We start from the raw sequence: 27,250 nt of genomic DNA on the forward strand, positions 1-27,250 counted from the left end.
TCTTTCCATATGTAATTCATCAACTTACGGTGCTCTTTTCTAAAGAACCAAATTATCTTCCATCTCTTTGTGTTCCCACCATTGCTATTTAAAGGAATAGTTCACACAAAAATGAAAACTGTGTCATTTGCCTGCCCTCAGGTGGCTCCCGCAGTGCCGTTCCCGATACGCATAGTATGTGGTTTGTATAAATGCGCTTCCTCCAGTCACCGTGCATATGTTTCTCCTGATTTAGATTATATATCTTTATAATAGAGAAAGCAATATTGTGGATGGAGTACTGGCATTTTACCTGGAAACAACTATTTGAAATTAAGAATGTCTTGATGGATTTGTTTATTACAAACAAATAACTTTTCACATCAGTATTAGTTAATTGATGGACTGGAGTCATGTGGATTATGTGTGGATTATTGTGATGTTTTTATCAGCTTTTTGGACTCTCATTCTGATGGCACCCATTTACTGCAAAGGATCCATTTGTGAACAAGTAATGTAATTCTACATTTCTCCAAATCGGGTTCCAGTGATTAAAAAACTCACCTACATTTTCGTTGGCCTCACTGTGAAAACCCCCTTTTAGAACCTTTATTTTTAGGGGTCAGTGAGTAAAAGATGACAATTTCAAGACTTAATAATTCCACTTTTTCCTTCCGGATCTTTTTCCTTTGTAAAGCTAGTGATTTAAAATCCCAGCATTCTCCATTGTACGGCTTAATTGAAGTTCAATTTAAAATCTTTTTCTACTCTAATTCTATAAGATACACCAAAGCCAATAATTTCTGGGAAATTGGTGATATCTTATCATTTCAGAACTTATATTACAAAACAGGAAGAACGATCTCGGGCAATTCTTCTGCAATTCTTTATCTTCCAAATAGTGATTTGCATAAAGCAGATGGTCCATTTAAGCAATTAAGAACCAGGCTAAGACATTAAGAAGCAGAATGAGGTTGAGTTGTACAATGGGCAGCTGATGATCCTGTGCCACTGCATTAGCACTGATGGACTCAGAACAATGCGATCCGAACGTCATGTCCAAATGAAACACCCTCACCCTCATTTTTCTGGAGGTCTCCGGAGAGAGATCTCTAGATGCCCTTTAACAGCCGAGTTGATTCAGGGACAGAGAATATAAATTGAGATGCTTCTCAGGTTGACGTTCCCCACAGAGTCCATCAGCAGATTCCTGCCCCTTCCAGGTGCCATGTAAGCAAAGCTGGCAGAATCTTCCGTTCACCCTTCTTCCCCTGCCCGGCTAGTGTCACTCAGGCTGTCAGAGCACAATACCAAGCCTTCAGTCTTCACCACCGCTACTGTTTCCATCTGACACATAACAATGTCTGTCCTGGGATGTTCAATCACACCAGCAGCTGCTCTCAACCTCACAGCTTCCTCTCGCTGGCAGCTTGGGTTCTCTCAGGCTTCCTACTCCGCCGCCATTTCTGGCTCGCTGATTCCCAGGGCAAGCGCTGCATGGCAGGTTAATTTTGAAAGAATCTCTGGATAGCACTGGGAATCTTACTCTATTCTGGAAAACTTTACGTGAGACATTTGCAGTTGAATAGTGAACTGTCAAGAATAAGATCCAATGAATATACAGGGCTTTAATTGTTCTCCCGCTAGACTAAGGCTTTATTTAATGTCTCATATTTTTAAGTTTGAGGTTGGTAATTGTTTAGATTTAGGTTAGGTTAGGGTTAGGGTTAGGCTGCATTTGTTTGATTAAAATACAGTACAAACAGCTATTTTATGAAAAAATATTACAATTTAAAATAAATGCTTTTAAAGTGCAAAAAAGAGTGTAGAGTCTCTTCAACTTGCATAGCCAGACTCGGCATTGACTTGAAAGAAAGGGAAGAAAGGGAACCACAGCAAATAATTCACAGGGCTATGATATTGCAAACGGAGTTGAAATTTTAAAAGGAGGGCAAACTACCCTATTAAGGGAATGAGTGACTTTAGATGTAGATCTTTAAAGCAGTACTCTAGGTAGTCAGCACAGAGGTTTCGAGCTCCAGGGAGTTGGTTTGCCGCATGTGGGCCCTGTGAGGGTGATGGAGTGTGTGCATACCTGCGGCTCAAATGATCGATTCCAGGCTTCCGTGCCAGGCTGAGTGGAACTGACTCAAACACACCCAACACTACTCAGCCCCTCTGTCCTCCCCGTCAACCCGGCCCAGCTGTGGTTTTAAAGGTGGGGTTGAAAAATGAGCAGAGAATGTGATAGTCTTCGCTGAAAGAACTCCCAAGGCTCCTCAGCCTGCAGAAAAAGAGAGTTTGGCCCGGGCCCGAGGTCCTGCGGGACCTGGAGGCGTAGAGAAGCGTGACACCACAGATACAACAGCACTGGCCTTACAGAGGAACCTGGGGATTTCAAGTGCGCTTGTACTGCAGCTGGAGACTATCAGACAGCGGCGAGACCCAACTCTCATACCCCATCAATTCATGTCTGCCTCCACCAATTTAAACTGGCATCAGGGGGCTACTTGAGTTTAGTTTCCATATGAAATCTGGATCACCAAACTAACGACGTCCATGGCTGTTATTTCGGAGGAACGGCATACTGGGAAAGGCCGGCAGGTGACTACAGGTCACATGATATTAAGGAAACTCTCAAGAGGCATTAGCATTCATTAATATTGGTTTTAGAGTCTCCCCGAACTCGTGGCAGGCAGAAAACGGCAACCCTTACGGCATCATTACAGGGCCAATGTGACTAAGAACTCGTGCTGTTTGGAAAGTAGGGCATATTTATACAAGACGCCCTCTAGAGGATTGGGTTTGGACTGTGAGCGTGAAAGTATTGCATGTTGGAAGAATGAATCCCATTTGTGTGCTTAAATTGTCAAAATTACATTGAATGAATCATGTCGACTTGAAATGTTATGTGTCTTAGTGAAGTACTGAACAGAAGTTCCTGCAGATTAAATAAATCTGTTGAGAGAGTTGAGAAACATTGCTTGCCAAACATTTTCTACTAACAATTTCAATAAGGTTGCATATGTTAACAGTAAGGAATATTCTAGGTTCACTGCAAGTTGACAGCATTTGTAATATAATGTTCATTACCATCAAAAATACACTTGAATCCTCTGGTTTCTTAAAACATTTGTTTTAAGTGCTACTTTGTAAAAGTGACAATAATAAATTTGCATATAACTTTGCTCAGAAGTGTTTATTAAGTGATTTTATTTGTCACTGAAAAAAAAAAAAAAACGTTTTATGCCACAAATCATTAGAATATTAAGTAAAGATCACGTTCCATTAAGAAATGTAGTCAATTTCCTACTGTAAATAGATCAACACTTACTTTTTGATTAGTAATATGCATTGCTAAGGACTTCATTTGGACAAATTTAAAGGCAAAAGTAGTGCATTTTTACTTAATGCATTATATGATAATGATTGAATCTTACTGTAAAGTGTTATCATTTCTCTGTCCCTGTGTGTCTTTGTATGCTTTTAACAGGCTAGAAGATCTTACCCTTTCTGTCCTGTTTTGTTATTCAGGTAAGTTTCCCAAGCTTTCTGCCTGTTGTTCTGAGGAATATGATATTTTGAAACCTCTAAATCAGCTCGCTGAATTCAATACCACACTAAATATTTATCTTCTCAGATTCTGCAGATGCTTTATCTAATGTTCCTGTATATACTGTTTTGAATACATAGTTGGAGGAGACACGACAACGAATGGACACTTTGAGAGCCTTTCATCTATTCTAGCATGCGATGTTGTCCCACAACTCTTTGTGTCATTGCCAGTGTGTCTTCAAGCGGCCTGAATAATTCATGGCGCAGAACAGTATCTCCTTGACTGTGATGAGGAACTTTAATGATGCTCATATTTCTTGTTGCCATTAATGCTGCGGCCATAACTGGCAGAGAGAGAGAGAGCGAGAGAGAAAATTGTTTATAAAATCCCCAGCCTGTTTCATCTATATTTCATAACATTTTCACAGGGTTTGTTGTTGAGTCTAAGCATGCACGCTGTTCCTCTACAGACTGCCAGGATGGGGAACAAGCTGTCAGAAGCCAAACAATCAGTGTCTGTGGACTAAAACACTGCGGTGGTTTCATAACGTGACCCAGGAGAGCACCGGACACTGTCACTTGACACTTGGTCAATGCATTTTTGTCCTGTCTGGAAGACACACTTTATGAAATGATGACTGGGCAGGCTCTCAAATGGCCAAAAATGTAACACAAATAAAAATGGACTCTTTTGTATTTCCTTATACATATTCCTCATCTCATTGTGAATGATGCATCATTTAGCATTACATGTTTGCCAAAGAAATAGAAAAAAGAAACACAAAATACCACAGAAACTCTTAAATTACTAAACAAATTCAAACTTTCAATGCAGGCATTTATCGAGAGAAGAGAGTTTGGAGAAGACAAAATGTTCAGGTTAAAAATTCATTAAAGTAGAGATTAAGAAAAGGTTTGTTTATCAGTATTAACTTGAAAAAAATAAAAATGCAAATGGTTTTGAATAAACACTTTTGAAGTTATTTGCTTAATTTTCCATCTGTCTCTTGAGTTATGATTTGTGTAGCTGCACAATTAGCACTTTAAAGTTGAGCAAGAAAGAGTTCCACTCAAAATATAATCCTAATGACAACTTTAGGCATACAACACTGCGGTGCCTGGCAAACCAGCCAGCAACAAACAAACAAACAAAATTATCACTATTGGACTTTTGTAGTGAAAGGAGGAGCACTCTTACCTTGGCAATAGTCTCATGGAGTTTGAAGGCTGGATCCAAGGTCTCTCTTAATAAAGACTCGGGAGGGAAAAAGGCCTCAGTGAGAAAAAACGCTCTCTAGGTTTGAAGAAAAGGAGAAAAAAACATGAAGAATGAAAAATTAAAACACACCCATGCAAGGTTGTCAACATAGGCTAGGCAATTTTAACTGTCATGATGCACATCTGAAATAGATGAATTGGAGAAGTAGATCCCTGAATATGTCTTTTAAAGTCACGTTTCCTGATTGTTTAACTCACAGATGATGTTATACTACATTGCTTCTAGTTTGAAGGTCACAGTAACTTTTTTAGCACTGAAAATATATATTTTCAAACAGCACTGACCATTTTCAGTGTGAAACGACTGAACACTTTTCAGTCATCTCTGACTGATTTCTTTTTGTGAATAGAAATGGTTTCCTCAATCTTCTCAGCATGGATATTTGCAGTGAAAACTGACGAGCCTTAGGAAATTAGTTGCAAGACCCCATAAAATAAACACAAGGCTTTTTTGTGAAGTTCACAAAAAAAAAAGCCTTGTGTTTATTTTATATATATATATATATATATATATACCATAACAGCATAACTAAAAATATAATAATAAGCCTGCAGAAATTTCTGTCTTCCTTCAATCAGCTTCCTCTTCCAAAACTGTGTTAAGCCGATCAGGAAGCATTGAAATCTTTAATTACTATCCAAGAGATATGTGATGCAATCATAAGCTTTCCTATTGCAAAGGCCCCTGCTCCTGATGACTCTAGAATAATAATAAATTTTTTTTTATATATATATATATATATATATATATATATATATATATATATATATATATATATATATATATATATATATATATAGATTGCACCTCTTATGCTAAAGATCTGACAAACAGTAACTGGCTTTATCAATGCACTTTGCCAGTATTTCCTTACTGTTAAAGAAAGACAAAAAAATGACCGCTCTAACGCTCTCTTGAAAAATAACTGCCTAATAAATTACAATACAATTTTTAGTTTTAAGTTTTTTTGACAGATTCCTAGAAGATTTGTGTTTTCTTGTAAAACTTTTAATTCATAAAGTAATGGATAACACCCCAGCCTCTAGTTAGCCACATGGGTAACAAACACATGCAGTGTTTTTGTCCACTAAAGTGAGCATGTCATGAGCAACAATAGTCTACAAGTTGATGGCCACTATTTGTGTCTTTCTCTTTGTAGTGGCTGCACAGAGAGGCACAACAAAGTCTGATTTGCATTGAAAATTAGAGGCATTACACCCGTGCCCATCTTCCCACACAGCTTTTCATCTCACTTGAGGGCGGACAGTGCTGTTTTGAAGCACGGTAGCCTCGCCAGGGGATATTACTTCACAGATTGTTCTGCAACATCTGCAATACGTTGGTTTGGGGTGATCTCGGACAAGTTAAATGTGAATGCAGATCATTTTCATCTGTATCCCACCACTCTGCACTAGCCTGATGAACAGAAGTCATTTTCTGCACAAAGCGGGTGCTCTAATATGGGTATTCGGTTACAAGAAGACAATCAGAGGTTTTCATGGAGCTGTATGAATGGAACCCAGTGATTCTTCACAGAGAGCTGTTGCTCTTCATAGATAAACACATGGCTCTCAGGATAGTCGCCAAAGCTCTAGACCTTGGCTACATGTGAATAGGGCTGTGCTTGGGTTACTGGGAATGATATCTCAGGCAGGTGAATTGGTTTCTCTTGACTGAGCAAGCAGGAAACCGCAAGGCTCACCTCGGGAAGGAAGGGTCTACAGGTTTAAATGTGATCTGACAGTCAAACCGCAACCAGCGGAGGATACTGAACTCCAGGGAAACCGTTCCCGTTTATTCTACAAACACAAAACGGCCTTGTTACGACTGGAGTGGCCAGTCCACAGGCAATTCTGCAGCGAGCAATTAAAATTCAACAGCCGCATATTACTGTTTAGAGACCCAATAAAATGTCATTTGCAATACAAAATGCTTTTCTCACAAATAAGATAATAAAAATTCCTGGATATCTTTATTCAGTCATTAAACCTAAGCTGCAATGAATATGTAAACATCTATTTTAATCCCTATAAAAATACCCAATCTTTATAAATAATTAGCTTAGTTTGTGCTGGATATCTTAGTTTCTTAAATTAAATCTTATAGCTTAAATTGTAAATCTTACTTTTTCATATTTATTATTATTATTATTATTATTATTATTATATTTTAATTAGCATGGATGTGATTTAATTGTAGGGTATAGTCAAATTTTGGAATGGATTTTCATTGAAAATATTTTAAAAACCTTGATTTTAAGATTTTAAATATAAACAACTTAAAACAAGTAAAATAATCATACAAAACGCTTATATTCAAGAAACAATTAATCATAATTAATCTCAGCCTGGACTTGTGAATGTGTGGATGAAGAAATAAATCAACTCTCTCTCTCTCTCTCTATATATATATAATACATTTACAGTATATGTACACAACTATGACAGATGACAGAGACATTGTATTTTTATTTATCCATTTTCATAGTTTGTGAGTCAACCTGTGTAACATTTACACTCCTATTTAAAAGTTTGGAGACTGTGATTTTTTTTTAAAGAAATTAAAACACAATGATTCATTAAATTGATCAAATGTAACAGTAAAACATTAATAATATTGTGTGAAGTAAAATTTCAAGACACGTATCAAAATCACATAAGCATCACAACAGTTTTTAACATTGACAATAAGCAATGCATGGAGCACTAGCTCGGCATATCAGAATGATTTCTGAAGGATCATATGAAACTGAAGACTGGAGTAATGATGCTGAAAATTCAACTTTGCCCTCACTGATTTCATTTCTATAAATAACTATATTCATTACAACCATTTTACTCAGACGTAGTATCCACCATTTTATCCAGCATTTAAATGATTATGGATATGTAACAAACAACCAAAACGTGTGTACTTGTGTGTGTGTTTGAAAGAGAGAAATGGATAGAAAGGACTAGTTTGGCAGAAAGCAAGAGCTGAAAAAAATAATTACTGTCTCACTGTCATGGCAAGCGGGACACACGCTGTTTATGTAAGCTGGAAAATGAGGCTTTGAATGCAGTAATCAGCGTGTGGCTGGATATCTGCCTGCTCTGAAAAGCCCAGCCCTGATGCGCGGGACAGTCTCTCCGAAAGCGTTCAGAGCTATTTGGTGTGCCATCATCTCCCAGTAACCAGAACTAATGGTCTATTGTTGGCAGGGAGCGATATGAATATTCATTGACGATGAGCGAGTGATAATAAGACACAGTAAAACGCAGTGACAGGCTGAGGGCTGACAGAGGACGATCTCAGCTGCGGTTTCGCACATCTATCACTGACTTAATCAGCCATGTACCTCTGAGGAAGCTCAGATGATGGAAGGATTTCACTATAGAGGACACAATAGAAATGCCAGTTAGGCTATTGTACAGCTACTTCCCCAATATACTCATTCAGAAATTATTTCAGGTTGAACAAATAAAAGACGATTATATGAGCGATGCGAGAATGAGAGGACTAAACCAAAAAAGTCAATCAAATCACTGCAGGCAACATAAAATTCACTGCTGCCAAATGCATGTGTTTGTATGTGCTTTTCACAGCAATGAAGGATAAATGGATGATCTGGCAACGCTGAATGATGAAATGCCCCTATTTGATGAGGAAAAGCACTAGATCAAACCAACAAACTGTGCTGTCTGTCACCCGCTCGGTATACTGAAACTAACAGCAAGCTGAAGTCAGTCGAAGATATTTGAACATTTGCATTTTAACCAAAACTAGCTTCATAAACATTTTTAATATCTGATTCTTAATACGACAATGTTTAACTTTTCTGATACAGATATTTGGTCTTTTTTTTAATCTGAACTCAGCTGAAATTATATTAGCTTCTCATAAATACTAATGAATCATAATTAATTAAAAGCTTGTTAGCGCGATCACACCCAGGAGTCGTGAACGTGGGTGTGAAGAATTCTGAAATATATCAGCTCTCTTTGATTTCGCTCGTCTTCGCGGAAGATGTGCTGTGTCCGTGCTTCAGTGTTTTAGACAAGTGATAAAACAGAAAGTAGACAAAGAAATTGAAATCATTAACTGATTCGAACTCAGAGAGCCATCAAAGAAGACTATTAACTGTTTATTATCTGATCAATACAAGTGAGAGTGTAGCATTTCAAATGATTTTCTATTGGAAAAGATTAAAGAGCCTCGTTATCGAATAAGCCAGAGCGGGACTTCTGATTTCCGATAAAATGGTGGTAATGTGTCAAAGTGCTACATAGAATACTTCATAAGAACAAGCTGCTAAATCAATGCTTTCTCACTATTATTTGTATGCAGGTAGTGGTTTTACAGAACATACCACATTATATACGAATGCTACTGAATCCTTTGATTTGATGTTTTTGATTGAGACTTGGTGCTGTTTTCTCTCTGTTTTTTTACATACTGCTACATCATGGATGAGTGGATTTTTCTTTCCGTCGATGAAGGACTCAGTCGAGCTGAAATAGTTCTTTCTGTGAGTGACAGACACTTCCAAATTAGTCCCCAACACTAGAGATGGAGGATACAACTTTATCAGTGCAGACACTATAGTGACTCTGAACGTGGTTAATTTAATTGGCAGCCAACTCGAGGGACCAAGGACATCTGTGTGGTAAAAGAATGATGTTTGACAGATGTTGGTTAAATGGTTTGCAGCTGTGTCTATTCATATAAACAAAAAAGAATGGGATGACCCTGGCTACACTGGATTTGTAAAGGCAGAGTTAACCTGAGAGCTCTCAGGAGATAGAGACTCTCACTTGGGTGCTGTGGGTTATCATTGGTATTGCCAAAACGATTAGCATCCAAAGGAGCACTTTTTTTCCCCAGCAGAAGTCCAGGCTGAAAAAGGAAACAGCATCTTTGCTCTTGAAACAGATGCTACATCTGTCTGGCTCAGTTTCTAGCACCTCATGAGCTCACCAACAGGGTAACACATCCACTCGTGATCGGATTATCTTCTTACTTATATGTTTATATTCAGATCCTGTGGTTTATGCAACTTCAGTGTCAGGTTTAATATATTGTGTCATCACGTTGAGTAAGTTCTCACTTTCCAAGTACCCTCTGTCAAGAAACGAAGGAGAACATATAACTTTCAGTCTGACTTATTCAACGGAATCATTTTCCAAATACTTTATTTTCTGTCAGCTATAAGTCAAGACATGTTTATTTCTAGCACTTTTTATAATACAGATTGTGTCAAAGCAGCTTCACAGAGATAATCAGGAAATAGCCGAACCAATGATGAAAACCCAATCAGTGACTCAGTCAAGCTTTTACAGAATGATTGCAACTTAAATCTCCCAAACTAGCCTCTCAAACTTCAATGCCCTCTTTGTATGTGCTTGCTGATGGGACCAGCAGATCACTGGAGTCATTTTAGTTAAATGGCCTCAATTTAAAAAAAAAAGAGAGAAAATATGAATGGAAGGCATTTTCAGATGAGAAAATTGTAGCGTTATTGAAAGGATCACACTAACATGAGTACTCACCTATAAAAAAGACAAAAAAAGGGTTTTCCTCCAGTCGCCAGTGTAGAAATGCAGACACAGTTTATCTCATTACTGCATCCAGAGAAATATAGTTTTAATATATAAATATGTAATTTATTTCTGTGATGGAACTGGATTCTCCAGCCTTCAGTGTTACATGATTCTTCAGAAATCATTCTAATATGTTGATTATATGCTTTTTATAATAACGCAGAAATATGGCAAGTACAGATCTCTAGTAATAATTAATTATTTCTCAATGGCAACTATTAATCTCTGTCAACTCCCATATGACTTTTTCTTAGACACTATGTAATACAGATACTAATGTATTATTGCATCCTCATTGGTAGACAGAGTAGGCTACATATATAGATGTCATGTTGATGCGATATATACTATATCGTACTAAAGCACATGTGCATGTTACACCCAATATTTTTTATCACACAGTCACTGCCAGCGGCAGAAACCAGATGGTAGGCTAAGACAAGCCTAGCATAGCTGTCAGCTGTGCGCAGCGAGCTAGCTAGCAAAGGGAACTGCCATATGATTTTGAAGCGCAGAGACCCTACGGATCTACCACATCCAGCTGCTGCTGCTTCACACTGCTAATTAGATTAGTTGTGCAGACACTAATACAGCACTTCGGGCCAAGAAACTCTGTTCACAGCCAACAAACCTCTGACTTTCCAGGAAAAGAGCCGGATGGTAACCCTGGGTGGGGAAGGCTCCCAGTAAACAACTGGTGACAGATTTTTGCATGGTCAGGCAGATTTCTGAGTTAGCGATCAGTTCTGACCCTCAGCCGCAGGCATGAAGGCCATCTGGAGAGGGAGTTACATTAGCATGGGGGGAGATATACTTCCTGATCTGTCACTCTGCATTAGACTACTGTCTTTAGTGCCCTGAACCAGAGGAGGTTAATCAAAGCGTTTTGTAAAAAATAAAATAAAAAAAAATAAAAAAAAGCTTGATTCAGGAAGACTGTCATTTCTGCTAGAATCCTTATTGCTTTAGTTTAGTTCCCAATACTGCTTGGTCTGGTTTGATGTTCAAACACAATAAGGCAAAAACAAGGCTGTTTTTTGTTTGTTTGTTTTATCTCAGGCTAATAATAGAAACGTTCTATGCAACAATTCTAAATAAATTAATTAATTAATTTAAATAAATTTAAATAAATTATACAGTTTAATATGAATCCATCAGGTGCTTTTTTACGGAAAACATTTGTTTGTTTTTTTATATTTATTTTGTGCATAGTTTGTCCAAGCCTTCTTATTTGAAGTATATTTTATTTTTATTGTTTAAAATAGAATAAGAATGACGGTTTTGCCGTCATGGTTCAGTATTTTAACAGTGGTTTACTGAACAAATGGCTCTTTCTTTAAATAAATTAATTTATATTCAACATTTTCTTAAGGATAAAAATCTACCTCAGCTTCTGCTCTACTATAGAGAGCACTTTTACATTACTATAAAGTTACAATTAACAACAGAGCCCAAACTTAAATTAAATTACTATTAATTTTTAACTATATTAATCAACACTCACATAAAAAATTGCATGCATTGGACAACTCTTCTGATAATTTTTTCACTCCTCTGTCAGAAACTTGTGAGGTGCATCTGGTCGTGGCCGGTTTATGGATGGTGTCCTTTCCACCTCCAGATTAATGCCCCAACAGTGCTTAAAGAATTATAGAATTCTTTCTGTAACATATATATATATATATATATATATAAACACACATACATGTTAATAGCCAGAAAGAGTGAGAATCCAAGGGGGATAGTACATTTTACAGGCACTGTAAGTATTGTTAGCATATGAAGCCCAAGTATGTCATTTTGATTTTGCTAGCTGGGAGAGCGATGGCTCCTGGGGTGGAGGCACGTGGCAGAGAACAGAATCAGGGATGCTGGGAGCTGGATGTCACAGCACAGATCGTGTTGTTCCCAAACACACCAGCCACCCCCAGCGCTAATGCAGCCTGATGGCTTGAATGCCAGGAAAAGGTTAGACTCACAGTTTAAAGCACACCAGCATTGCACTGCAAATGCTTAGCCAGGCATGTGTGCCGATGAGACAGATGTACAAGTCAGCATGCAGAAAGTGTCAACCACCACAGCGTGAGAGAAAGGCAGAAATATGTACTGTACAGAAAGAGGAAAGGACCCACTCCATGTGTGAAATGCTTAACTCCTACACTGCGTTTATGAAAACAGGAAGCAGAAAAGAACAACTTGAAGTGGATCTAACCACCTACGTTGTGGTTAGGAAGTATAAAGATACATCATAAAGTCATTGAGATGCAAGATGCGTTCAGATAAAGTTCAAGAGCAATGAAAATGAGGGAACATGTGTATGCAATTTACAAGGCATGCTTCCTGAGTGTTTATTTTAAAGGAAGAGAGAGCTCGTTGCTCCTGGGATACGCTTGCATGTGCCATCCGAAAGGATATAACAGATAAAGCACAGACATCAGGGCCGTGACAGATGGAACGCAATATTGATGCCGCCTGTGAAGGAGTCCTGGGGTTTGACCGTGCTGCTGTGTGGAAGATCATTTTACACATCAGGAAGCAGTTCCTCACATATCATAACGAGGCAATGAGGTTGCAGGGGAATGACGTGACAGTCTGTGCTGAACCAGAAGATTCCACATTAAAGTGTATGAAAGCATTAGGAGCGCAGTTTCACAGGTTTCTGGAATGCATGCTAACTGCAGACGAATTCCAAAGTCAATCCTATTTGAATTTTAGAATTCACTGTTGGTTTGGATCTGTCAAGTTAAAAGCAAAAAATGTACCACTGGCCCATACTTAACATAGGTGTGCATATATACATCCAAATATCCAATTATATATTTATGTATGTTCTTTTTTAAAAATTTTATATATAAATCACTTTTTTGTGCTTTTTCTTATCTACCCTAGTGAAAAATAAATATACTAAAATGTATTTGAAAGACATTTATTTCACACATTTACATACTGTATGTATGTAGTTGATAAAAATACCCTGTAATTGTACTGCCATATTAAACTGGCATACTTAAACTCATAAATCACATAATACGTAAATCAGAACAACTAATTTTGTATTTAATGCACTTTAACTTTGTGGGAGTAGAGCTGAAGTCCAACCGAAGATATACTGAAGTATATTTGATTGTGATAAAGTAGAACTATTGCAAGCATACTTTAGGTACTAAATTTAAATATCTTGCACTTAAAGACTGATATACAGAGATCACAAAATCCTCATAAATAGTGAAATGAAACACATTTTAGGCTTAATATGAAAAAAACTTTTTTCCTAGGCTAGTCAACTTTATAACACAAAACTACAGAACCATGCTAAATATCCTTGTTTTTTTATACACGTGGAAATTTGGCTGATCCTTGACACTATCCTGTTGATATAGCATCTCCTGTTTTCAAATGTTAAAAGAATAATTTAACAATTTTCAGTTTAAAAGTAATCAAATTGCTTAAAGTAATTAAGTAATCAGTTTTTCAATATATATAAGAAAATGTTATGAGTCATTTAGTCATGTTAGTCATTTAAAGCCATATGTCACATAAAGTTATTACTACTCCCAATTAGTGATTTTTCTGCTTTTAAAAATTATTTATTTTTCTGTATTTTTAAAATAATCATTTTAATGACACTTGTAAAACATCTGTTACTTGTATTATTGTTATTATTATCTATTAATTAAAACACACACACACACACACACACACACACACACACACACACACACACACACACACACACGCGCACAAACACACACAAGTTTGTTTTTGTGAAAAGTGGGGACATCCCATAGGCGTAATGGTTTTTATACTGTACAAACTGTATATTCTATCGCCCTTCACCAACCCTACCCCTAACCCTAACCCTCACAGGAAACATTGTGCATTTTTACTTTCTCAAAAAAACTCATTCTGTATGATTTGTAAGCATTTTGAAAAATGGGGACCTGGGTTATGTCCTCATAAGTCACCCTCTCCTTGTAATACCTGTGTCATACCCATGTCATTATTCAGAGTTGTGTCCTGATATGTCACAAAAACAAGAGCACAGACACACACACACACACACACACACACACACCAATATACTGTAAACACATAATGAGTGTCCTGACTGGGGATTCTGGGTCTTAAACTGCACCTCTAAATAACAAGACATGAATAAGAGACATCTCCTTATGGTGTCTTTACAAGCTAGTGCTAGTATGGGAAATTGTTTAGCATCTGAAATGTATGATGTGCATTAGTCTCATATGTGTCTGCCTCTTGAAAACATTTTCCCCATCTGTGGACAGGGTTGCAAAAACAGCTGTTCATTGTAAACATCTTCTGCAATTACAGTGCATTTAATGAAGGACTGGGTTACTGACACTGATACATTTGCATGAGTATGTTAACGCACCTCTGTTTTAGGGTACTCTGAGTATGTGAACTCCACTGTGGGGACAGCAAGACTGGAGAAAAAGCTCAAATCTCCAGATGTCTGCAGCGAGCTGACATTCGGACCAGGACAACCACTTCCTCTGCTGCAGCTCGTCGAATGTCTCTGAAAGAAGAACACATGTGCATCATCACAATTTGTGAGAATATACACCAATCTGCAATGCAGTCTTAACACACTATAGTTATCCTGGTCAAGGCTAGGCTTCTCTCTAGTGAGCAGAATAACTCGATTAGACTTTCTACAATGACCTTAACAGATTAATACAGTAATATGCGGGGAATGCAGGAAAAGTCAATGATAAAAAGTTTTTATTTTTTTATGTGGAATGTGAGTTGAGGGTGTTCAAGTATTTCTAATATGAGACGTTCATGAAATATTTGCATTATTGTTTCTAAATACGCTTTTTATTGAATACCTGCAGGACTGTCCTTGTTTTCAAGAATATTACTTTATTTCCGTTTGAGTTCATTAAAGTTTGTATAATTTGTAGCTTCTTTCCACAAAATAATAATATGCGTTTAAATCTAATTTGTAGCTGCATATAATGCCCACCATTACAGCCCTGCCTAAACCCTGAACTGCTATTGATTTCTCATTGAGAGCTGGTTTAGGATTAATCTGTTTTGGTAGAAACTGGCCCTCAGCTATTTAATATCCTAAAGGTTTAACTGCATTGATCACAAAACTGCTGCTAAATGAACAGATTCTGTTCTGCTGTACAGCAACTGACATGAGCCATAATATATATTTTACTGTTTGTCAACATTCAGAAATACATGCGCAGCTACTGTACGTAAGCCTCAAACAAGTGCAAATGATGAGTGGCAGGGCCAAAATCAATGTTAATCTATACAAACATTGTTTGAAAGCATAACGCAAGAAAAATACAGATTGCTGTTACAATCAACTGTAACCAGAAACAGTCTTCAGAATAATTCAAATCAGACAGGCTCTGAAAAACAAACATAACAGCTGCAGCTGGACCCAAGGCATGGTTTACGTCTTTTTCTGTTCCACACTGTAGACTAAAATAAAACTAATCTAATATATTTGTGTGTGTATTTTTTCCTCTCCTGTAACTTTTTCTTTTCTGAAAGAAAGAGGCCAGACTTCTTGAGTTCTGGGTGCAGAAGTAAAAACTTCATATTTATGATAAATCTTTAAACGCAAAAATGGAAGATGACTAAAATATTAGCAAATATTTCAAATATTTCAAATAAAAATTAAAAAAAACATTTGATTAATGTATGCATTTATTAATTTCTAAAACAATAAATATTTATTTGGACAAAATGTTTATAAGTAAAGGAATCCGATAAAAAAAAAAGGATATTTATAACTGATCCAAAGAAGTTGTTTCTTCTTCTAAAAGCGTAACAGAATTAAGTTTATTTGGTTTTCTTATCATTATTATTATTATTCAAACCGTTACCAATTTTTAGGCCATAAGACAAAACATTTTAATGCACTACTGATATTTTATGCAGCACTGTCACATTTTGCCCTTGTCCAGTCAGTACAGACATTGGTGTTCATTCATGTTTACACACATTCGGTGAGTGTGACTGACATATTCTGATGAAGCACTTAGCCCATTAGTTTAGCATGCCTCATTAATATGCAACCATCCAAAAACAAAACAAACAAAAATATACTCACAATAAAGATATAAAAAATTCACTGAAGCAATCAAATAACATAACTATAGCTCAAAAAAAAAAAAAAAAAACAAACAAAGAAAGAAAAGCTCTCAGTATAAGGCAGGGAATACATTGTTCAAATACTTTTTATTTTATTTTGTTAAGTGAAGTGACATACAGCCAAGTATGGTGCCCATACTCAGAATTCGTGCTCTGCATTTATCCCATCCAAAGTGCACACACACAAACCGTGAACACACACCCGGAGCAGTGGGCAGCCATTTATGCTGCAGCGCCCAGGGAGCAGCCTTGCTCGCTTGAAGTCATGGTATTGCAGGCCCAAGACTCGAACCCACAACCCTAGGGTTAGGAATCAAACTCTCTAACAACTAGGCCACAACTTCCCCAACTTTGTCTTGTTTCTATTTTTATTACACACACACAGACACACTTGTTGTAGCCTAAATCACAGGTAGAGACTCGTGTGTGTGGGATGTGGGAAAATAATCAGGGTGTACTCACACTAGGCAATCTTAATCTTAACCCCCAAAAGCCTGGTTCATTTGACTAATGTGATCACTCCGTTTAGCAGTCCCTGGCTCGGTTGGAAGAGGAGGCCAAGAGCGCGGTTCAGTTCAGTATATATATAGATCAGTGAGTGTGAGCGCTAACCGCACCGGAGCACAGATATTCAGATATGAGCTGCATAATTGAATGAATATATCTGAGCGGCAAAAGTGATAGATCTATAAAGCAACAGAGGGATGTGTGTTACTGCATCCCATACGACTCAAAGTAATAAACCACAAAGTTAACAAAACGATTCACTTCACTGTGTTGAGCGAGAGCGCTTCTCTGCTATCTTCACTTGTTATCAGAAACTTCCTATTTCTAATTTATTAAGTCATGAATATGAGCTCGGTGCATTCTTTACTGTTAAAAATAACACTGGGCAGTGGTTTGTGAATGCTGATGCTAAGCCTAAATAATTTGATCGGGAGCATCCCCTCCTGTGACCCATGATTTGTCTGTATGTGTATTCAGTGCCAGTGAGCAAAGGACTTTCATAATAATAATAAAAACTGCGTTTACAAGCTATAAAATAATTGCTGGCATTAATCAGTTAATGTGTTAATGCGATAATAACTTGCCCAGCCCTCATTTTAAATCTATCAAGCTTGCAATGATACTTTTATAATGACATGTACCTTATAATTATTTAAATTAGTTCATAAACATACTTTAGTCTACCTCAATGTTAATGTGGTTAATTTGTCTGCTATTTTTTTCATTTATAAATGATTTGGACCACAGGAACTGAAAAGTAGGGGAGGTGGGCACACAATAAACTGCATTATCAGCTTGACTCGTTAATATTAATTATGTGACAAGATGATTTACAAAACAGTTGTATATGCCCCAGAGAGCATATAAGACATATTCACCCTTGTGTGTCTATTTTTGCGCTGTGCAAGGATTACTGTAACATTCTGTGCTTCATTCTGGAAAAAAGTGGACTCCTTCATCTTCATAGGCAGCAAAAGCCATTAAAGTCAAAATTAGCCACAAATTCCTGAGGTAAAATGTGACAGCAGAAACAGCTTGGGAGCGGTGCGAAAGAGGCCGAATTGGTAATTCCTGCACAGCAATTCTTTTTCCCCGTGAGGAGAATCAATATTTAATTTCTCTGTCTGCAATGATAACGAGATGGCAAAATCATTGTTTATATATTTGAGCTTGAATAGACCTGTGGGTAGTGAGGAGAGAGAGGGAGTCGCACTGGCAGACAGCCACAGCAAATGAAGCTGCTCGTCCACTCAGCTGATGGGAAGCAAACAGCATTGCCTGCTAATGACCATTAGCAAATGAGCAGGCTTTTACCAAGCCATTGTGATCACAGTGATCCAGTGACTGACAACTTCCACATCTAAACACAAACCAACCACACATAATCACAGACAGCCAAAGGAAAGGCGCACAGCAATTTGGGAAGGACGGTTAGTGGCATAAACAGTGCCTCTTTAACTACAGGCACCTGTCCTGGGGGCTAAATTAGTTGAATTTGTTGTATGCCTTCATAAACAATAATTGTAAATGCAGTAATTATACCAAATTATTCTTATTCATACACAAGCTTTAGTTTACCTCAACGGAAAAGTTGTTAATTTGCCTGACTATATAAAGCGGCCATTTATTTTCCTTAAAGAAATTATTTGGGCCACAGGATCAAAAAAGCATGTGGGGGGTTGATTTTTATTTTATTTTTTTTTATTAAAACTAACAGATTTTATATAACCGTTTGTTATGTGAAGGACCAGTCACATAACAATAAATAAATAATCATGCCTTCATTATTTTGTTTAAGCCACTATTTTATAAATCTTTATACAGTGTTGTTGAAAAGTTTGGGATCAGTAAGATTTTTAATGAAGTGTCTTGTGCTCATCAAGGCTGTATCTATTTGATTACAAATAAAAGAAAAAAAAGAGCAATTTTTGTGAAATATTATTGAAATTTAAAATAACATTTTTCTATTTTAACACTTTCAAATACAACTTATTTCTGTGACGCAGTGCTGATTTTTTCAGCATCAATACTTTAGTCCTCAGTGTCACATGACCCTTCAGAAATCATTCTATAATCAATGTTAATATTTTTTCGGGATTCTTTGATGAATAAAATGTTAAAAAGAACAGTGTTTATTCAAAATAGGAAACCAATATTAGAAATTGCAATACTATTTCACTATTTTTTTTTTTTTTTTTTTTTTAAATTTTGACCAAATTAATACAGCCTGATGAGCATACGAGATTCCATTAACAAACATTAATATTACTGAATGACAGTGTATATGTAAATATATGGATGGATGAATGGACGGATCGGGGAAAAATTACTAATGTATGTATGTTGCAGGCCATTATTAGTGGAGAATTTAACTAGTGCAAGTGTCAAATTTATTATTATTTATTTTTATTTTTTTTAGGAGAGTTTATTGTATAAAATTGACAGGGGCCAAAGCTGTTAAAGAAAAAGTCGAGGAAAAACCCAGAATAGCCAGATCCTTTTCTAAATGCTTCCGACTGTTCACTGTACACCATTATTTCCGTCAAGCTGTGTGCGCTAAAACTGCTTTGGAATGAATGGAAAAATCACTGCATTCAGTAAGAGGTACCTGAGATAATTTATCTATTCACAGCTGTAACATTACTATTTGTATTTGACAAAATAAGTCATCAAACTAAAATTTCTTACAGCACAAAAACAAAATGACAGCAAGAATTGGGGTGGGGGGATGGGGGGAATGGGTGTTGAGAGAGAGAAATATGCACAAAAAAAAAAACGTAAAAGAAAACTGTTATCTCGTTTTGAATGTGCTGGAGACGGAGAATGACCTTGCATTGTGGAGATAATTTATTCTCAGAAAAGGTGACCTTTGGAAATTACATTTGCAGAGAAGCGGAATTGGAACCACTGATACATTTATAAAAAGAAGAGAAAAAAAATGAATGAATAAGACTGTGATCATTTAAAAAAACAACAAGAAGGGTGTCACTGTATAATGTGAGAGGTCTGCCATCACCGTACAGATGGTGGCGCACTGGAGCCTTTTAAAATGAGAGGACAAATAAAGCTTCTTTTTTTTTTGCCTGATACATCCATTTAAAATGAAAGAATATTATGGAAATCATTTGAAAGTGTCTTCAGTGGCAGTTGCATATGAAAAAGACCTTTCGAAATGTGATGCTACGAAGCTCAGTGAAAAAGTTTTTCCTGTTTTATGGCAACTAGTTATTAGATAGAAATTGACATGACTGCTTTCTGAATGAAACCTAGTAATTAACAGCTTTTAGCGTCTGCTCTGTTTTCGTGCCCATCATTCATTCCTCTATGTGACACTTTTTAAACAGGAACATCCATTTGTCTAGTACCGAAAGAGCTTGAACATTTGTTCATAAAATATTTGTTTAATTAAACACCTGGATACACGTGGCAAAACTTCAAGCTTAAGCTGCTAGCAGAGCGGGTTAGATTCCCAAAGAAAAACAAGTTCCAGGGATAAACAAGTGTAGTGCGAGCGGCGAGAGGCTGCTAATTTGTTGCCTGTTGGCCAGCGAGAGGCTATTGATTGGGAACTAATTGATTGCCAGCTGAAGTGATAAACCATGTGCTTGTGCAGACAGCATCACTAATACAGGAAGGGAGCATCTGAAATCACATCTCGTGGCCTCCAGTGTGAGAGAAGAGCCTAGCCGTTCCGCACATGCTACAGTGATGAATGATCTCCAACATCTGTGATCAGGCCCTGTGCTGCACTCTTTATTCAATCGATGAGATCTCTGTGTGGTTAAGCACAAATCTTAGATAGTTAATGCAAGGAAATGATTTAATCTAGTGCTAGGCACTGCAGTGTTTCATATGCAATGCATTTGGCTGGAAAATGGTCCACAAATTGCTACAAAACTCATAGAAGTAAAACATGTCATGTTTTTGCATAGTCATGATTGCAGTGAATGTAAGCAATCAGATCTTAGTGAATGCATGACTGATGTAACACAATGTAAGCAGTATTTACTACAGAAGGAATTTTATTTCATTTAATTCTGTGAGGGGAAAAAACTCTGTTTAATGACGACATTTTAATGTTTAGTGCTTGCAAGTCATATAAGAGACAAACAGGGCAGGAGCTCTTTTTATTACTGTGAAATGGGCATTGGATTGAAGTTAGACATAAAAGTGAAATTCTTACATAAAATATTTTTTTTATGTTTCTGCCAGTGGTGAAGTGGGGGTGAGGAATCACAGTTCTGCTCCCAAACTACTAAAAAGTGCTGAAAAAATTAAAGATAAACAAAATGTTCATCATCAACTACTATATTTCTGAGTACTAAATCTCAGAGTTATTATTACTTTATCACAAGTGCCACCCATTTACGAGTTCAACCAATCATACAAAGAGGTCAGGCTTTGATGTTCACTAAACACACACAAATAAATGGTTTCCACAAAATTACTAATAAGCCCAACTGTTGTCAACACTTGCTATGCTTACATCCACCTATTTTATGCGCATTTTGGGATATCACATAAAAAAACGCTGGATGGAAACGCCAAGTTGCGCTAAATTCTAAAATTGTATAAAAATTCTATATTCCATGTTATAAATTATACAAATTCTAAAAAACGTATGCGCTCAACTAAGTCAAATAAATTTCTTATCCGGTTAGAAAACATGCACATAAATTAGGATGGAAACACTTTCCCCGAATAAATTCACATCAAATGCACATCAAAAAAACAAGTGACATTTGCGATGGGACTGCATAACTGGATGAACCAATGGACTATTCTCATTGCACGGCCCAGGAACAGTTTCTTCCCTCAAGCAATTCATTTAATATTATAAACACTTGACAATAAACGTGGAAAACTCAACAGTATTATACATTTATTTAACAATTCAAAAATTTGCACCTAACATAACTAAATTGTATATTCTGTACATTGTATTTTTGCTATTTTGCACAATGTCTATTTTGTATACTTGTATATTATTCTTTTTATTATCCGTGTCTTGTCTTGTCACTGTCCTTCTGTCACACTGTGAAGCTTCTGTCATTAAACCAAATTCCTTGTATGGGTAAATATACCTGGCAATAAAGTTTTTGAAATCAGTCTCTCACCAAGGCTTTATTTGATCGAAAATACAGTAAAACAGTAGTATTAAGAAATATTATTGCACTGCATACAGTAAGTGTTTTGTATTATAGTATTTTGTTTTGTGGTTACTAATATTTTAAAATATAATTGATTCCTGGGTTGGCAAAGCATTATTACTCCAGTTTTCAGTGTCACATGAACCTTTACAGATCACTCTAATATATTTGTTATTATTATACACTTTACAGTGAGACACACAAAAAGAAAAAAAGAAAGAAAAAAAAAGGAAATCTGACATGATGTCCTTTATTAATCACAAAGAGGTAATTATCTGCCTTTCATCGAAAAACTAATACAGGAAGAGACAATTGTGGGTAACAGAAAGCTCCATTTGTGTTGAATAGAGCTGGGTGACAATGAACTCACGGTTACAGAAATCTAAGACTTTATGCATAAGACGCCTTCCTGCGAAGCCTGCCAAATGCTTTCACTAATGGCTTGCAATTAGCGTGTCATGGCACACACACAAAACATGCATTATCTTGATGAAATCCCAGCAAAAGGGTCTAATCGAATGGCGGATGATGTTATCGTGCTGGGGACCCGACTGGGCTTTTATGAAGTGTTGAGTGACAGGACCACAGCGTCACAGAATGAAGAGTTACAGCTCAACAGACAGCTGGGGGCAGCTGCGCATCCTGTCACATGTCCATGGAAGAGTCTCCCCTCAGTGGCCTTGCCTTCTGTTTGTGTCATTGGCTATACTGGCAGAATAATTCAAGTGTGATCAGTGGCTCATGATGCACAAGAAGGAATTCAGGTAACAGTGACAAAAGCATGCCGAGCTGCATTATCAAATGCAGGTGAGTCAGAAACGCAATCCTTGGTGGTTTTTTACAGTATTGATCACGGGTCTGTTAAGGTCAGTTATCTATCATTCACAGGCTGCTGTTTTCCAGCTCCTCTTATTTTGTTGTAGTCCATCACTGAGATGTTTTGACTAGCACTTGAATTGAGTCTAAGGCAAAGCCAAGCTTTTTAGACCGTTTCAAAGAGCGTAAATGCTTAGAATGTTTTTCATTTTGAGAGAAAGTCTCTTTCAAAGAGTATTTCGTCTTCTTTTCAAGACATGAAAAGAAAGCCAGTGTGCACTGATAGAAAATGAAATGCAATGCGTATAGGTGGCCTGAATTCCAATTCTGCAGAGGTAAAATGCTGAGATAATACGGTTGGTGTGATATGTGCAGAGGAAGATGATTACTCTTGAGAACAGAAATTCACATTAAGCTAGATTATGTTTTTATTACAAAAGCCTGAAAAATAAAACAGAATGCACTTGGTGAACTCCGCGAGAAACAGCAGGCATCTACACCGTAGATACAATCTCAGCCTCAAACGTCATGCCCACGGACCATTGCTTGAACGTCTGATGCAGAAGGCAAACAAAATAGAAACATTTAGGGAGTTTCAAAGTTGTCATCTGCTTGGTTGAATTAGATTTCAAGGAGATGCGTGTATCGTGTTATTTGACGGTCCACATGAAAACAAAGCTGCCATGATGGCATACAGACTCATGAAGGAAATGAGCTGTTGTATGTATAACTGATACATCAGGGCTGACTAAGAAAAATATAGTATGTTAAAGTCTCAAATCCAAAGAGATATTCTTTATCAAAGTTAAGACTGCCATGCCCCCCTAAAACGGTTTATTCAAACATGACCCCACAATGTCCATGTCACTATGTGGAAATATTTGATTAATGCAGCCCAAATGTAAAAAAAAGTGAGGTGACATTCAGCCAAGTACATGCACTCCCCCCCACCCACAATTCCTGCCAGCCCGAGACTTGAACTTACAACCCTTCGATTGCGAGTCCGATTCTCTAACCATTAGGCCACGACTTCCCCTAAATTTATGCCTTTAGCAGATGCTTTTATCCAAAGTGACATACATAGCATTCAAGCTAACAATTTACTACTATCATGTGTTCCCTGGGATTTGAACCCCCAACCTTGCGCTTACTAAAGTCAATGCTCTACCAGTTGAGCTACAGGAACACTTCACGCAAAGAAAGAAGGCATGGTTTCAGTAACCGCAGTAAGTGTTGAAGCAGTCATGTCAGGGAGATAGTGTGTGTATCTAGGCAAAAGCACTTTATTTGTCCTTCCGAAAGTAGATGCATTTAGGAATATATTAGATTACTTACAACAGAACAGCAACGCATTTTATGGATGACCGTTTCGTGAACCTAGGAGAGGAGGTAATTCTGACTTTGCTTCGACAGTCTGGTGCTTCTGAATCAGCTACTTTAAGTATGTTTTGTTGTAAGTTTAAGTATTTGCTATTGAATGTACAAATGCAGAGTTTTGTGCATTGCGCGTGTGTGTGTGTGTCCACATGAGTGAGAGAGAGAGAGAGAGAGAGAGAGAGAGAGAGAGAGAGAGAGAGAGAGAGAGAGAGAAAGAGGGTCACACAGTGGAGTCGGCTGTCTTAAATGTCCATGGCTTGTGCACTGGAAACACATGCTGTACGAGCTTCATCACTGTGTCTGTCATGCCACTCTGTTCCCATTTCCCATGATGGTAAAACTAAGGACATTATTAACTGTCTTTCCATTTATTTTGAAAGATGAAGCTCGCGATTATGGAAAGGAGCGTTACATTACTGATAAGATTGCGCTTTTGATGGAAGGGGGGACTTTGTAGAAAACTACGCGTTTGAGAAAGGCGGGGCATAGAGGATCTACAATAATGTACAGTATTTTAAAAATAATGTTTTTTAAACATTAAAGCATGTCAACACATTCTATTATACCAAATACACAAAATAATGATCTTTAAGTAAATTTGCACAACTTTCTTTTATGAATGATTTATCAGTTGCGTGCAAGTCTGTTATTGTAGGGACATTGACATTACATTTTCACACCCTACACTTGATGCAGAACAAACTTAACCGTTATTGGTTGATTTACATGTTTCTGGATTAACATGGATGTTGATCCTGGAACAACATTCTGATTAACAGATCAGAATTGGGCGATACGTTTACAAGAAATGTCAATTTTAGCCTTACCAGTTAGGTGCTTCTACACCCTTGTTATTCAACCATCATTTCCCCCTGATTTTAGAGATAATGGGTAGCGTTAGGTTTAGGGTTAGGGATAGGGTTAGGGTCTATATTTTTGGACAATAATGTTGATCCAGGATTAACAAACAATGTTGATCCAGGAACATGTCTTACTTGGCAAAATCACTGTGATCATTATTGGTTGAATTACATCTCTGTCAGACAGCCTTTTGGCCCATGAAAGATGAGATCCAATCCAAATATTTGTCGTCAGTTTGATGTTTTGGCTACATGAGACTGCTACAGATGAAGCTCTGATCAGAGACCGTATATAACAGAAATTGGAACGTTCAATACCCAATATGGCTGCTATGGTGAAGTAAGTCTACTTCCAAATTTAAAACACGATCAGAAACTGACAAAGTCATCATCTGGATTTTAGGAATCCATCTTGAAGCTTGAGATATTATAGAAGCAGCTGTCCCAGCTAACAGGGAACATTCTCAGAAGTTTAGTCAAAGTTCTGGCAAAGTTCTATCAAAAAGTTTTGCTTCTAAAATTAATAGAACATTCATTCAAAGTTATCTGCTCCTTAATAATGTTCTCAAAACATTAGCACAAATGCATTGTGTTAACATTTTTCATGGAACTATTTTTTTTACATTCTCCTTTTCTTTTTAGTTGGAAATTTTTAAATGCTAGCATTCTGCTGTTTCTTCTTTAGTTCTGTAAAAACACAGCAAAATATTTTTTTAACAACATTTTGTTAGCTGGGGCAAAATGATTGGCATTGTGAAACATTGTGAGACCAACTTTTATTCATTAATTTTTTTTGTTTAATTTATGACACCATCAATTAACTTAGAAATGAGCTACACTTGCATGACTAAAAATAGCTACCATAGTGCCTTCCCAAGCATTTAAAGGACTTTGTCTCTGAAATTGTGCTTGAAGGTTAACTGAAATCAAGTGGAAATTGAGCTTCACCATTGCAAAAATGTTTTTGTCCATGTGACGCATCATCCATTGTAAACTCTAGTGTGTAGGCATTCTAAATACACAAAAGCAAAAATAATCAGCATTTCTCTGTAATCAAAATGGACTGACTTTCTTTCTTTTTTAAGAGGATTACATGTTATACTGATGTTCTCTAAACATTTCACATCTGAAAACAATTGTACTGTCAGATTTTATTTAGGTCAGATGTATGTATACCACTATGAGGTTGGAGGTAATACGAGGTGAGCCAAAACAAATCTCAAGGTTATTACTAAAAGCACGAGATGCAATGTCCTTTATCTGCTTAGGACACATAAATAAGGAAACAAACTCACCTTGATCATTATTTAGTGCAGCTCACCTAAGGATCAAAGTGGAATCAGATAAAAAAATAAAATAAAAATTATTAAAAACATAACGTAGTATTTGTGGCAAAAGTTGTGTACATGTGAATGTGACATACTGTATATTCTGCTGTCTGAAAAAATAAAAATAAATAATACTCCATGAAAGAGACTACTGTCTTTTACTTCGGTGCAAGAGACATGGATTTTAGAGAGGTTTAACTAAATCGTAACAGGTTTTAAAATACCTAATCCCGATAATCAATAAGTAATTCACAAGACTTTACCCAATCAATTAAAGCTTTGTGAAGCAAAAAACTGCATGTCTGTAGGAAACAAATCCATCATTAAGGTATTTTAACTGTAAACTGTCGCTTCTGGCCAAAGTCTATAATCCATAATTCAGTGAAAAATTCCTCTCACATCAAAATCGTGAGCTGTTCTTGATCTTTGCATATTTCTCTCCTGATTCAGACAAGATGTCATTTTCACCGGAGAAAGCAATTTTGTAGATAGAGAACTCAGATCTTAGCCAGAAGTAATGGTTTGAAGTAAAAAAAATAATAATAATAAAGATGTCTTGATGGATTTGTTTATTACCCACACAGAGCTTTTCGCTTCACAAAATACTAACTGATGGACTGGAGTGGTGCGGTTCATTTTGGATTATTATGATGTTTTTATCATCTGTTTGGACATTCTGGCA

General features: G+C 36.8%; 1 protein-coding gene across 1 annotated transcript in view; it reads right to left on the bottom strand.

Annotated features, from left to right (window-relative positions):
* LOC127968018 (inactive N-acetylated-alpha-linked acidic dipeptidase-like protein 2) overlaps positions 1 to 27,250 on the bottom strand; it is a 214,266-nt gene that overhangs the window by 26,375 nt on the left and 160,641 nt on the right. The window contains exons 10-11 of the mRNA XM_052568855.1: positions 14,789 to 14,932; positions 4,733 to 4,828 (exon numbers count right to left, since the gene is read on the bottom strand). Coding sequence (XP_052424815.1) covers positions 4,733 to 4,828; positions 14,789 to 14,932 — 240 coding nt within the window. The remainder of the gene's footprint in view (positions 1 to 4,732; positions 4,829 to 14,788; positions 14,933 to 27,250) is intronic.

This window comes from Carassius gibelio, chromosome B11 (genome assembly GCF_023724105.1).
Source record: "Carassius gibelio isolate Cgi1373 ecotype wild population from Czech Republic chromosome B11, carGib1.2-hapl.c, whole genome shotgun sequence".
NCBI classification, from domain to species: domain Eukaryota; kingdom Metazoa; phylum Chordata; class Actinopteri; order Cypriniformes; family Cyprinidae; genus Carassius; species Carassius gibelio.